Source organism: Hyla sarda, chromosome 1 (assembly GCF_029499605.1).
Source record: "Hyla sarda isolate aHylSar1 chromosome 1, aHylSar1.hap1, whole genome shotgun sequence".
In the NCBI taxonomy this organism is placed as follows: Eukaryota; Metazoa; Chordata; class Amphibia; order Anura; family Hylidae; genus Hyla; species Hyla sarda.
Genome location: NC_079189.1, coordinates 323,079,373 through 323,094,957, shown reverse-complemented (window position 1 = coordinate 323,094,957; position 15,585 = coordinate 323,079,373). Strand labels below are relative to the sequence as shown.

Genomic DNA, 15,585 nt, shown 5'->3' with positions numbered 1-15,585 from the left:
GTCATTGGCTCCAAATGTTGAAAAATTGACACTAAAAGTTTGAATAACTTAAAAAAAAAACAGTGCTGAGCCTGTATACCTAATAGGGGAAGGCATTGATCACATTTTGTATGCCGTGGGTATACATCCGAATACCATCAGAAAGCTATCCTAAAGTTTACTGCAGATGCACATACAGTTAATTAGACTAATTGTTGTCTGCCTTCAAATAGAAGGTAAATCCGTATAAACCAGACACCATGTTAGTCAACATTTTTAGTCAAACCCAGAGTGGAACTGACAGTGAAAAAATAATAATGGAAAGATTTTCAGCTTATTCTGTGTATTTAACCCATTCCTGGTCTTGCTTAAAAAATACTGACCAAGTTACTATGGAGGAGATTTATTGCATTATCTTTATGGTAATATTATTTGTTCCCTATAGCAACCAATCACAGCTCAGCTCAGCTTTGTTTTTTTAAATGGTTCTGGTAAAATAAAAGCTGAGCACTTGTTGGCAGCAGAGAATCTTACTGTAAGGGTGCTTTCACGCGAGTGTATTACCTTTTACCGCTGCAAGTTTGAAAGGGGGCGGGCTCTCCCTGGGCTGGCTGTCTGCAGATTTTCAGCAGCAGATTTACGCTGTTGAAAATCCGCTGCAGACCCTATTGAGTTTAATGGGGTCTGTGGTGAATATTCTGCTGCCGAAAATTTCACGCGGAGAGCTGGTGGGAAACACGCTGCGAATTTAAAAAGGAAGTACGCGCATGTGAACAAGCCGTAAGACACTTTTTAAATCTCCTCCTTTGTGTTAGCCTAGCCTGAGACTCATTTTGCCTGGAATATTAACCCTTTTTGTCTTCCAAAAGAATACAGTGGTCCCACAAGTTACAATATTAATTGGTTCAGGGATGACCATTGTATGTTGAAACCAGGGCCGGCCTTAGGGGTGTGCGAGCTGTGCGGCCGCACAGGGCGCCATAGCAACAGGGCCGCCGGGCGGCCGACACAGCTCGCACCAAGTATGCCGGTGTAATGAAGAAAACTGTGCCCTGTAGCGGAATGTGACCCTCCGCACAGGGACACAATTTTCTGCTTTGCAGGCCGCTCCCTCAACTGTGTCCCTATGCGGAGGGTCACATTCCGCTTCAGGGCACAGTTTTCTTCATTACACAGGGAGGTTTCACTTACCCCGCCCTCCTCCGCGTCTCTGGTTGGCTGGCGGCCGGAGTCTGAAGAGGGACGTCGCGCATGTGACGTACCTCCGCAGACCCGCACAGGAGGACGTCAGTGACGTCACTCGTCAGGCCAAGGCTGGAGAGAAGAGAAGCGCAGGGCAGGTAAGTGTGTCTGTGTGTGTGTGTGTGTGTGCGTGTGTGCATGTGTGGTTGCCTGTCTCTGTGTGTGTGTGTGTCGGTGAGGGGACAGGGGGACGACGACGACAATGCTACCGAATTTGGGGAACCTGCTACTACCTAATGTGGGGAACCTGCTTCTTCCTAATGTGGGGCTATACTGCACCTAATGTGGGGGAGCTATACGGCACCTAATGTGGGGAACTATACTGCATCTAATGTGGGGAACTATACTGCACCTAATGTGGGGAACTATACTGCACCTAATGTGGGGGAGCTATACTGCACCTAATGTGGGGAAGCTATACTGCACCTAATGTGGGGAACTATACTGCACCTAATGTAGGGGAGCTATACTGCACCTAATGTGGGGGAGCTATACTGCACCTAATGTGGGGAACTATACTGCACCTAATGTGGAAGAGCTATACTGCCAACCTAATGTGGGGAACTATACTGCACCTAATGTGGGGAACTATACTGCACCTGTGTGTGCATGTGTGGGTGTCTGTCTGTCTGTGTGTGCATGTGTGGTTGCCTGTCTGTGTGTGTGTGTGTGTGTGTGAGTCGGTGAGGGGGGGGGACGACGACAATGCTACTGAATTTGGGGAACCTGCTACTACCTAATGTGGGGAACTGCTTCTTCCTAATGTGGGGCTATACTGCACCTAATGTGAGGAACTATACTGCACCTAATGTGGGGAGCTATACTGCACCTAATGTGGGGAACTATACTGCACCTAATGTGGGGAGCTATACAGCACCTAATGTGGGGAACTATACTGCACCTAATGTGGGGAACTATACTGCACCTAATGTGGGGAACTATACTGCACCTAATGTGGGGGAGCTATACTGCACCTAATGTGGGGAACTATACTGCACCTAATGTGGGGAACTATACTGCACCTAATGTGGGGTACTATACTGCACCTAATGTGGGGAACTATTCTGCACCTAATGTGGGGGAGCTATACTGCACCTATTGTGGGGGAGCTATACTGCACCTAATGTGGGGAACTATACTGCACCTAATGTGGGGGAACTATACTGCACCTAATGTGGGGAACTATACTGCACCTAATGTGGGGAACTATACTGCACCTAATGTGGGGGGAACTATACTGCACCTAATGTGGGGGGAACTATACTGCACCTAATGTGGGGGGAACTATACTGCACCTAATGTGGGGGGAACTATACTGCACCTAATGTGGGGGGAACTATACTGCACCTAATGTGGGGGGAACTATACTGCACCTAATGTGGGGGGGGAACTATACTGCACCTAATGTGGGGGGGGGAACTATACTGCACCTAATGGGGGGAACTATACTGCACCTAATGGGGGGAACTATACTGCACCTAATGTGGGGGAACGATACTGCACCTAATGTGGGGGAACTATACTGCATCTGATTAAGGGGGACATGGGACTGATTAAGGGGGTAGGGGAATGATTAAATATATAAAAAAAACATTTGTTAGGCTGGGTTCACACTACGGTTTGTCATTACGGTTCCCGTATACGGCTGGGAGGAGGGGTGGGCGGGGCTTAATCGCGGCGCCCGCACTCAGCCCAATTCGGGAACCGTAGTTAATGTAGGTCTATGAGCCGACCAGAGTGAACCGCAGCCTCCGGTCGGCTGCTTTTCGGCCGGGAAACCGCATACGGCCGAAAAAGCAGCCGACCGGGGGCTGCGGTTCACTCCGGTCGGCTCATAGACATACATTAACTACGGTTCCCGAATACGGCTGAGTGCGGGTGCCTCGATTAAGCCCCGCCCACTTCTCCTCCCAGCCGTATACGGGAACCGTAATGACAAACCGTAGTGTGAACCCAGCCTAACAAAGATTTTTTTCCTCTTTGTGTATGTTTATGGGGTAATAGGGGGGGGGGGGGGGCGCCACAAGGTTAGCTCGCACAGGGCGCCTGAACACCTAAGGCCGGCCCTGGTTGAAACCATTGTATGTTGAGACCAAAACTCTATGGAAACCTGGTAATTTTTTCTAAAGCCCTAAAATGTGATCCAAAATTATGAAAAAGTGAGGATTATAGAAAAATAAGTAGATAACTAATATAGATAAAGTAAGTCCTTACATATAAAAGTAAGAAAGAGCTGCTGGGAGCTGTAAATCACTGTCTATGTCAGGCACAGGACTACAACTCCCATGATGCTTTGTCAGCATCTTGGCTGTAAGAGCATCATGGGAGATGTAGTCCAAAACATCTGCAGTGACGAAGGTTGCCTATGCCTGGTCTATGTAGAGGACAGGAACTTCTTCAGGGTCCTGTACAGTACACACAATGTCCTAAAAAAGTCAAATGGAGCCGCCCTTACTTGGTGTCCGAAGGAGCAGCTAACCCTAGCACAGGTAAAGAGTACAGAACATGTAATACCTCCCTGTACTGTAGGGAGGAGCTACCAGACACCAGTCAGTGCATACGCTTCAGTAATACAGGGGTTTTACAGTGAATGCCCATTCTGATTGGTCAGATCTTCCAGTCATTGACACGTTTCACAGATCTGTAGCATTGTATAGTGAGTCTGGTTTCAAGTTACAATGGTCCAGAAAAGAGCATTGTATGTTGAAACTATTGTATGTTGAGGGATCACTGTACTGGTTTTATTAACCACAGAGAATTTAGATTCAGTTTTTGTAACACAGTAATACATTGGATTTTCTACTTTTAGGTTGAATCCACAGAAGATAGCTTTCTTGATCTGTTTCCATTGGAGACAATTATTTATCTCACTCCAGATTCTGACTGTGGTAAGTAGGAAGGACTTTTTCTAGGACCCACTTTACTTACAATAAGACTTTACAGGACAGTCGTAATTACTTAATATTTTCCCCTAACCCCCTGATTAATGAAATTCTTAAAATGAGCCTTTATTGTAGATTTTACAGAGTGAATAGATATTGTGGCCTATGCCACAGCAGATGGTCTTTTCATAAGTTATCAAATCCAGTTGTTGTCCTGGGTGCAGGTGTCTGCAGCATGGCTTGTCTCCTTGCTCCCCTCCCTTTCCTCTTCTGTATGACTCCTATACAGGACTTGGTGAAAGGCTTCAGGGCATCACTATGCATACACTGCTATTAGTAATATAGTGCAAACACATTATCTGGAGACAGGGCTTGGCCAAGCGCTGTTTGTCAGTCATGCAGAAGGGAATGCTGCTGCCCTTCCCGGACTTTTGTGCCAGGGACATATACTGGATTTTATAACTCATGAAAAGGCCATTAGCTGCAGCACAGGTAAAACTGACTTTTCTTGCCTCAATGCCTGTTCACTTATGGCTGCTGCTCATAGTAGGCAAAAGAACTGACAGATTCTCCTTAAATTTAAGTCTCAAATAAAGCTGGTGCATTTTAGCATTTTAACTCCTTAGTGAAATAACAAAATTTAAGCCTTAAAGGGGTATTCCAGGAAAAAACTTTTTTTCTTATATCAACTGGCTCCAGAAAGTTAAACAGATTTGTAAATTACTTCTATTAAAAAATCTTAATCCTTTCAATAATTATCAGCTGCTGAAGTAGAGTTGTTCTTTTCTGTCTGGCAACAGTGCTCTCTGCTGACATCCCTGCTTGTCTCGGGAACTGCACAGAGTAGAAGAGGTTTGCTATGGGGATTTGCTGCTAAACTGGGCAGTTCCCGAGACACATGTCATCAGAGAACACTTAAACAGAAAAGAACAACTCAACTTCAGCAGCTCATAAGTACTGAAAGGATTAAGATTTTTTAATAGAAGTAATTTACAAATCCGTTTAACTTTCTGGAGCCAGTTGATATATTAAAAAAAAATGTGTTTTCCTGGATAACCCCTTTAACCTCTTAAGAGTAGCTCCCACCATCCTTGCTGGGAGTTGTAGTTGTGGTGTTGAAACAGCTGGAGGCACCCTGTGCAGAAATCAGTTAGTTAGGGCCATGGGCGCGGCGCTACCCCGTTCCGTTCCCTCTGTCAGTTCCCCGATTTCCCCCCCCCCCCCCCGGGTGTTTAAAATGCCGATCCCCGCTTTCCCCCAACCCCCGCTCTCCCTAAAATAGATCCATACATACTGCAGAGCGGTCCGATGTTTCCACGGGTTTGATTTTTTCACCTCACACCAACGTGCAGGGGCAGCAGCAGTGGCGGCATCATGTGCAGGAGGAGTGGCCGGCCGGCCAGGAAGCCAATGCGCTCGCTCCCTGCCTGTCTGATTGACAGGCAGGGAGCGAGCGCAGGCTGAATGAATTAGGACTGATGCCCGGCCAGCATCAGTCTGAATTCAGGCTCCCGATCTATAATGCGGGGCCACGGCGTGTCGGGCCCGGCCGCTAATAGCGCGCGCCATTGATCGCGGTGCCATGCGCTATTAACCCTTTAGACGCTGCATTCAAAGTTGAACACCGTGTCTAAAGTGAAAGTGAAACCATGCCGGTTAGCTCAGGGAGCTGTTTGGGATCGCGGCATCCCGAACAGCTTACATGACAGCCGGAGGATCCCTACCTGCCTCCTCACTGTGCTCAGTGCCTGAGATCCAGGCATGAGCAGTCAAGCGGTAGAATCATCGATCAGTGGTTTCTTATGAGAAACCAGTGATCAATGTAAAAGATCAGTGTGTGCAGAGTTATAGGTCCCTATGGGAGCTATAACACTGCAAAAAATAAGTGAAAAAAAGTGGCTAAAGATCATTAACACCTCCCCTAATAAAAGTTTGAATCACCCCCCCTTTCCCATAAAAAAAACAAAAACAAAAAAACAGTGTAAATAAAAATAAACATATGTGGTATCGGCGTGTGCGGAAATGTCCGAATTATAAAAAATATATTGTTAATTTAACCGCACGGTCAATGGCGTACGCGCAAAACAATTCCAAATTCCAAAATAGTGCATTTTTGGTCACTTTTTATATTATGAAAAAGTCCTATCAATTCAAATATGGTACCGCTTAAAACTTCAGATCATGGCGCAAAAAAATGAGCCCTCATACCGCCCCATACACGGAAAAATTAAAAAGTTATAGGGGTCAGAAGATGACAATTTTAAACGTTTACATTTTCCTGCATGTAGTTATGATTTTTTCCAGTAGTACCACAAAATCAAACCTATATAAGTAGGGTATCATTTTAATCGTATGGACCTATAGAATAAAGATAAGGTGTCAGTTTTACCGAAAAATGTACGGCGTAGAAACGGAAGCCCCCAAAAGTTACAAAATGGCGTTTTTTTTTCAATTTTGTCTCACAATGATTTTTTTTCCGTTTCGCCATAGATTTTTTTGTAAAATGACTGATGTCATTACAAAGTAGAATTGGTGGCGCAAAAATTAAGCCATCATATGGATTTTTAGGTGCAAATTTGAAAGAGTTATGATTTTTTAAAGGTAAGGAGGAAAAAATTAAAACGGAAAAACCCCGGGTCCTTAAGGGGTTAAAGGCTTTTTTTTTTAAATTAATTTTTTTTTTTTTTTTATTCTTGCATTGTATATACTGTGCAGAAAAATATGTCGATATTAAGATTTTATTTTTATTCACTTTCCTTTTTACAGCCTCCTTTCATGTCCTACTCAAAGCAAAGTCCATCACAGAAGTCTAATGTCTCCTTTTCTGAAGGAATTTTTTAAGCTGAATTATGACCAGATCAGCTTTGATGGTGACATAAATCGGCTTAGGCGAGTTCAATGAACCAAACATTCTACTAGTGACTACGTTTTATTCATTTTAGAGCGTACTGTTATCAATCAAAATAATTGGCAGCCAGTGCTTTGGAACCCAAAAAATAACTGTATACACTTTTTATTTTTTGTTTATTTTTTTTTATTATAGACCCTTTTGGAAGCTGTAGAAGGGAAAGTCAGACAATTTTTTTTAATAAAGACCTACATGGAAAATGTTTTTTTTTTATCAGAAGTAAAAAGCAAGAAAAAAGCAAAATATATTCAAAGTAGGAGGTGAATGGGGCAGGAGACTACATACCATTTAATATTTATTATATGATATGGGGCATGGAGGATATAACGGGGGGGGGGGGGTTATTTTTAGCAGAAGAACAGAAGCATGGAGGGGGAGATTTAACAAGAGTAGTGCAGTTGCCCATAGCAACCAATCAGCTCGCTTTTTTCATTTTTAAAGATGCCTGTGAAAAATGAAAGTGAGCTGATTGGTTGCTATGGGCAACTGCACTACTCTTCCTCTACACAGGTATTGATAAATCTCCCCCAGAGACCTTAGAAAACTGGGCTTAGTGTATAGGTTTTTTCCTTTTTTTTTAATTATTTTAATGCAGGTTTTGCTTTTCAAGGATTTATTTTTAAGTTGTTTAACATTGTATTAATGCACCTTGCATGAGACAATTGCTTAGAAATGGAAAATAAGTCTAATGTTTTTTTTCTTTCAAGTCCTGGAAAACATTGATCCTGCAAAAGTATATGTCCTTGGAGGACTCGTAGATGAGAGCGTTCAGAAGGTGTGTTCATGAAAGAAATATCAGCAGTTTGTGGTATTGTTGTTTTATCTGGATCCTAAATAATGACTAACCCAGAATTCACTGTTTGCTTTTCTTCTAATGATAAATTTATACTACTGAAAACATAAGTACATGTGCCCGATTCTGCATAATATACACACAAGAATGGGAGCCTGCTGTATGTGGATTCCCCTCAGAATTTCCTCTTGAACGTTCAAAGCAAAATTTCCTCAGTGTGCATGGATCCTAAGGGTATGTTCACACTGAGGAATTGGGACCGAAATCACGCTGAAGATTTCCACCCCAAAATACAGTTTTTTTTCCGCACAGAATTAGCAGCAATTTCGCGCGGAAATGCAGGTTTCATGCGGAGGAGGAAAAGAGGAGGAGTATCAAGAGTGGGAGGAGTTCCAGCGGCCATTTCCACAGACTGATTTTCAGGGGTGTTTCCACTCATTTTTGGTGAAAATTTTGTGTTTTTCTCAGAGAGAGATTATTCACAGACTCTGAATACAGTCACAGAATCAGAAATGAGAATCTCAAAATGGCTGCTGAATAAAAAGTGGGTGGAGAGTGTGCGTAATATATGTATTTTTTTTATTCATAAATACTCTTCTTTTTTTTTTTTCATGCGGAAATTCCGCGCGAATTCCGCGTGGAAATGCTTCTGACTGGAAAAAAAAATAACATTGATCTCTATGGGAGAACAACGCTGATTCCGCCTGAAAGAAAGACCATGAAACAAGAAAAAGCGAGCAGAATTACTCATGGAAATTCCTCTCCAATTCCTCAGTGTGAACATACCCTAAGGCTAGGTTCACACTACAGAATTATTGTGTGAAATTCCACTTGAAAATTCCTGCTGGCAGTATGATTCTGCTCCACAGTGCACACTACGAAATTTTAGCGGTGAAATCTGCCTGGAATGCATCGCCATGTATGTGGACGGCAACATACACACAATAGTAGCGCTGGATTATTCAGTCGGTGATGGGTGCACTTGGGATCTCCAGACCGAATTTTTCCAGGGAGAAACTAGCCTAAGCGTTTCCATAAAATGCCCTCTTGAACATGTCAAATTTTTAGAGCAGTTTTATTCTGTAAAGCAGCGATTGTCCAAGATGACAGATTTCACCTATGACCTTGTGATTTACTAATGACAGATCAAGAGATTGTACTTTCTGGAATTATCCTTCATTAAAGTGTCTACACAGCTACTTAGCAGAAACCAGGTAGGATCCAGTTTACACCTGGTACTAAGTAAGGAGTGAATTCTCTTTTTACTTTAGGTGACTTTAGTGTCTTTCTATCCAGAATGACCAGATCTATAAACAAGAAGCAGAATAAACATACAGTTTTGACCTGTGCTTATTTTACCACATATTTTTTCCATCTTATAACAAAACATAACTTTTCAATGTTTTAGAAAGTAACGTATCAGAAGTCTAAAGACAATGGCCTGCAAACTGCTCGACTTCCAATACAGGAATACATGGTTAAGAAGGACAATGTAAAAAACTTCCACTCTCAGATACTGGCTATCAATCAAGGTGAGTCAGAAAAGTCTTTAACCCCTTAATGACGCAGGACGTAAATGTATGTCCTGGTGAGGTGGTACTTAACGCACCAGGACATGTGCAGTCCTGTAGCATCAGTGCGACACTGAGATTCAGTGCACGCACTGCCACCAGACTGTACATGCTGGGGGCGGAGCAAATGCACGCAAGGCCAGGGAGACAATGCGCGCCGCCTCGGCGTTCACAGCACTTGCTCCCGTCTGTCTGATTGACAGGGAGGAAGCGAGTTCTGGCTGACTAAATTAGGACTGATGTCCGGCCGGGATCAGTCCGAATTCATCTGTGACTCAGCCGCTCTGCAGCCGGTCACTAGGAGGGAGACCTTCTAGTGACCGGATTTTCAATGGGAAAAAAAAGTACATAATAAAAAAATTAAGTATATTAGGAATATGTTGTATTACATAAGTACTACAACATATCAAAAAAAAAGGTTGATGACTGTGCCCATTTAAAGGAAAACTGTCATATGTTTTGTCCCGCACTATCCACGGGTACCTGTGGATAGTGCAGGAGACGCTGAACATTTTGAGTCCTACCTTGCCCGGATCCGTTGCGCCGTTTTGCCCATTATAGCTGGTTTTCAGTATATTCAAATTAGCTGCTAACTGGCACTGGCGGGGTTACTGCCTTCAACTGGCACTGTGACGTAACCGCCGCCCGGCCCGCAGCACCGCCCGGCTAAGGAATATTCATACGTTGTCTTACACTCTCCGTCTCATCTCGGCCAAGTCCTGGACGATACTGCGCATGCGCGGGATTTCCTACTATACCCGGAAGCTGTCTTCATCGTTGCTTCAAACGCTGAAGACAGCTTCCGGGTATAGTAGGAAATCCCGTGCATGCGCAGTATCGTCCAGCACTCGGTCGAGATAAAACAAATTATAACTACATGCACCACAATTAGTATGTTTTAAAATTCTCATCTTCTGACCCCTATAACTTTTTTATTTTTCCGTATACGGGTATGTATGGGGGCTCATTTTTTGGGCTGAAGTTTATATTGCTACCATGTTTGTTTTGATAGGACTTTTTGATCACTTTTTATAAAAAATAAAAAAATTTAGGGTATACAAAGTGACCAAAAATACGCAATTTTTGATAATTTTTTACGTAAACGCCATTTACCATGCGGTTTAATTAATGTTATATTTTTATAGCTCTGACATTTGCACACGTGGAGATACCACATATGTTTATTTTTAGTATGCTTACATATTTTTTATATTGAATTTAGTTAAAAAAAAATTATATGAAAAGGGTTAATGGGTGTTTTTTTTTTAACCCCTTAAGGACTCTTAACCCCTTTTTTTAACCCCTTAAGGCGTTTTTCCGTTTTTGCATTTTCATTTTTTCCTCATCACCTTCTAAAAATCGTAACACTTTGAGTTTTGAACATAAAATTCCATATGATGGCTTATTTTTTGCGCCACCAATTCTACTTTGCAGTGACATTAGTAATTTTACCAAAAAATCCACGGCGAAACGGAAAAGAAAATTAATTGTGCGATAAAATTGAAGAAAAAATTTCATTTTGTAACTTTTGGGGGGCTTCCGTTTCTTCGCAGTGCATTTTTTTTGTAAAAATGACACCTTATCTTTATTCTGTAGGTCCTACGATTAAAATGATACCCTACTTATATAGGTTTGATTTTGTCGTACTTCTGAAAAAAATCATAACTACATGCAGGAAAATGTATACGTTTAAAATTGTCATCTTCTGACCCCTATAACTTTTTTATTTTTCTGCATACGGGCCATTATGAGGGCTCATTTTTTGCGCCATGTTCTGAAGTTTTTATTGGTACCATTTTTGCATTGATCAGACTTTTTGATCGCTTTTTATTCATTTTTTTATGATATAAAAAGTGACCAAAAATACTCTATGTTGGACTTTGGAATTTTTTTACATGTACGCCATTGACCGTGCGGTTTAATTAATGATATATTTTTATAGTTCGGACATTTATGCACACGGTGATACCAGATATGTTTAATTTTATTTACACATTTTTTTTTTTATTGGTAAAGGGGGGTGATTCAAACTTTTATTAGGGAAGGGGTTAAATGACCTTTACTAACTTTTTTTTTCACTTTTTTTTGCAGCGTTATAGCTCCCATAGGGGGCTATAACACTGCACACACTGATCTTTTACCCTGATCCCTGCAAAGCCATAGCTTTGCATGGATCAGCGAGATAGGGTATCGATTCCTCAAGCCTGTAGCTCAGGCTTGGAGCAATCTAACGCCGATCAGACGCGACGAAGGGGACCTCCACTCGCGTCCTAGCTGATCGGGACATCGCGACACAGCTGCCGGGAAACGATTACTTTCATTTTCAGCGCGGCGATCAACTTTGATCACCGCATCTGAAGAGTTAATAGTGCGCGGCACAACGATCTGGTATGCCCTGCGTCCTTAAGAGGTTAAACTTTTATATAACTTTTTTTTTTAACAATTTATTAGTCCCCTTAGGGACTTCTAGGAGGAGAATCATTAGATTCCTCATACAGATCAATGTGGTTCCATAGAACTCCATTGATCTGTGTGCTCTGCACTCGATTGATAAGAATTATCTTTTCTTGACGTCAAAATAACCAAAGATGAATCTGTCACATTATCCACTACTTTGTATAGGAAATTCACTGCCACCAACTCCTTGCTCCTCTGGTCTAGCCATCACCCCACCTCACTAAAACGTGGCATCCCCAAGGGCCAGTATATGCGGGTCCGGCGAAATTGTTCGTCCGATATTGAATTTCTCAAGCAGACAAGGAATCTGCGAGATCGGTTCAGAGCAAGGGGATACCCTATGTACTGTTTAACACACTCTCTAAAAGTCTAAATAGGAACCAATTACTCACACCCCGAGAACCCAAAAATACTGACTGTTCTTTCCGCATTATTGGGACATATGATGATAAATCCTCTGTAGTATACAACATCATCTCAAAATACTGGAATATTTTGCAAACCGACCCTCAGATCAGTGATGTGATATAGGAGCGTCCATTGGTCACATATCGCAAGGGCAGAAGCCTAAAAGACCGATTGGTACACAGTCACTATACTAGACCCCAGGGGGAAGGTACCTGGTAGAAAAGAACTACATTTGGAAATTTTACATGTAATGACTGCGTCACATGCCCGTATATTATGCGTTCTAACCAATGGACTAGTTCCACTACAGGGCAAAGGTTCTTTTCAAGAACTTGACCAACTGCAAAACCAAAGGCTTGATATATCTATGCCAGTTTCAATGTCCCATGGACTATGTGGGAAAGACGTTCCGAGAATTGAGAAGATGTGTGGGGGGAACACTTGGGGGATATCAAGCATATGTGCAACACTCCAATTGCCAGACATATGCATGATAAACATCAGGACAATGTGAGTGGCATAAAATTCATGGTAATTGAGGTGGTAACACCATCACCAAGAGGGGGTGACTACAACAGGTTATTGCTACAGCGAGAACTTAGGCGGATATATCGTATGCACTCCTCGTATACCCCATATGGCCTCAACGAGGTCCTATCTATTGGCTGTTTTAAGATTCTCTGAAGTTAAATCCTGACCGGTCCCAATATAGTAATACTAGTTATGGCATTCGATGTTAAATAAAATAATTTTTGGAAACCTAGCCAGTTGGTGCATAAAAGCACCACATTTATCCCTAATCCATGGTCTATTAGGGATTATCCAGGAGAGTAATACCTGTTGTATAAATTACAACACTCTCCAAATCTAATTGCTTTATAATGTTTATCATTTTATTGGACAACATATAGGACCCGCTGAGCAATATTACATCCTAACAAGTTTAGCATACTTTATTTATCTATATCCTATATATAATAGAACTTTAACCAAATTGTCGTAAAAATTATTTCTTTGTGGAATATTTTGAACCTAATGTCTGCCAACTTTGGGAATCCTCGTTATTTTCAATGTAAGACATTTGGTTATCATCTATTAAATTATTTATCAATATGTTTTAGACGCCTTCCCGCCCGGCGTCTACACGAGTAGACCCCTCCCAGCTATTTATGTTGTGACAGGCGCTACTTAGCAACATGATGACCGACAATGACGCTTAACACGTCACTTCCGGCATCTCGGCATGCATCATTCTTTGTTTACACCGCCACGTCACTTCCGGTATTCACGATATCATACGGGTCTTAGGCGACGAATAAGCTACAGGTATGTGCGTTCCACCTGGTATTTAAACCAGCCCCCACCTGTCTTAGTCAGCCACTGAACCATCCGGACCATCATTTAAGACTATAGCGTGCTCACGGCATCATGCTTTCATCAGTCTCCTGACGACTTAAGCGAGGAAACGCATTGAGACAGCTACATCTCCTCATCTGAAAGAAGAAGTATCACTCCACGTACGGCATCACTGTGATTTAAAAGCCTGTCCTACCTCTGTTGATTCCTTGTGTAAATTTTAGTCTAATTTTGGTTTTCCACCCAAAGTATGAACATGTTCATTCTTTGGGCAGAAATGTGACGGACTGCATTGCCGCCTATGAGACGGCACACGTCCACACGGTCCTACCACTAATAATTCCATTGGGTGAATGTCCGCAGTGTGGATTGGGCCTTAGGCTATTGAGGGCTGAACTTGGGTCACTAAAAGGTGATCTAAGCTTGGTTCAGTTAAAGAGCAGGGACTGGGGGGGGGAGATTTATCAAAACCTATCCAGAGAAAAAGTTGCTGAGTTGCCTATACCAACCAATCAGATTGCTTTCATTTTCGAAAAGGACAGTAAAAAAATGAAAGCTCTGATTTGTTGCTATGGGCAACTGCACCACTCTACACAAGTTTTGATAAATGTCCCCGAGTTATTTTCACCTTCATAGCTGCCTTTAAAACAATGTTTTCCAAAATTTAAATCCTTGTTTGTTCTGTTCCACAGTGTTCGATATTTTACACACTTATTATGAAACACGAAGCTGGCCGGAAGCACTGAAAGCTGGAGTGTCACCAGGAAAAGGCTTTGTTCTTCGAGATGAAATTATACCAGAAAAGAAATCCTTTTGTGTATAGTTTTACAACAAATCATTATTTTTTTTTTTTTATATTTTAAAAATATTTAAATGAAATGGATTTCAAACAATATTGTCTAACTGCTTTTTTTGGCAGCATTTACCTACTAGACTACCTTAAACCCTTAAGGACCCTTGACGTACGCGTACGTCATGGCACCCAGGTACTTAAGGACCCATGACGTACAAAGGCATCCCGTGCAAATGCCCAGGGGGGCCGCAAATCGCAAGTGAATTCACACTTGCGATTTGCGCAATTCCGGGTCATTCGGGTCTATGGTGACCCGGAAAATAAGGGGGATCGGAGTTGTCAAAGACCCACGATCCCCCTGAAGGAATAGGAGCGAGATGGCAGGGTGGCCATCCCTCCTATCCATGCTAATGGTCGTCAAGAAGCGACGACCAATAGCAGATCGTGGGCGGGGGGAGGGTTAAATATCGGTTTCCCCGTTCTGCCCACCCACACTAGGCGGGGCAGAACGGGGAAACCGACAGAGGACCGGCACCGAAGATCTACTTACCCATCAGACGACGGGAGGGTGGCGATGTCGTGCGGCTGGCTCCCTGGATCCTACGGAAGCCGGTGAGTTGCCTAGCAACATCTGGAGGGCTACAGTTTGAGACCACTATACAGTGGTCTCTAAACTGTAGCCCTCCAGATGTTGCAAAACTGCAACTCCCAGCATGCCGAAACAGCAAACAGCTGTCTCGGCATGCTGGGAGTTGTGGTTGCGTACCTCCAGCTGTTGCATAACTATATCTCCCAGCACGCACTTCGGCGGTCATTACATGCTGGGAGTTGTAGTTTTGCAACAGCTGGAGGCACACTGGTTGGAAAAAACTGATTTAGGTAACAGAACCTAACTGAAGGTTTTCCAACCAGTGTGCCTCCAGCTGTTGCAAAAGTACAACTCCCAGCATGCACGGTCTGTCAGTACATGCTGGGAGTTGTAGTTTTGAAACAGCTGGAGGTTTGCCCCCCCCCCCCCCCATGTGAATGTACAGGGTACATTCACACTAGTGGATTTACAGTAAGTTTCCTGCTTGAAGTTTGAGCTGCTGCAAATTTTTCGCCGCAGCGCAAACTTCTTGCGGGAAACTCACTGTAAACCAACGCCAGTGCGAATGTACCCTAAAAACACTACACCAACACATAATTGAGGGTAA

The 15,585-nt window shown here is 42.8% G+C and overlaps 1 protein-coding gene across 2 annotated transcripts in view; it reads left to right on the top strand.

The window, feature by feature from the left end:
* Nucleotides 1-14,485, top strand: part of TRMT10B (tRNA methyltransferase 10B) — a 46,277-nt gene extending 31,792 nt beyond the window's left edge. Inside the window, exons 6-9 of one of the 2 annotated variants that reach the window (XM_056519250.1) lie at nt 4,031-4,109; nt 7,719-7,786; nt 9,213-9,336; nt 14,289-14,485. In XM_056519250.1, coding sequence (XP_056375225.1) covers nt 4,031-4,109; nt 7,719-7,786; nt 9,213-9,336; nt 14,289-14,419 — 402 coding nt within the window. In that variant the 3' untranslated portion in view covers nt 14,420-14,485. The remainder of the gene's footprint in view (nt 1-4,030; nt 4,110-7,718; nt 7,787-9,212; nt 9,337-14,288) is intronic. The other variant, XM_056519258.1, reaches the window with a different exon arrangement.
* Nucleotides 14,486-15,585: the final 1,100 nt, after the last annotated feature.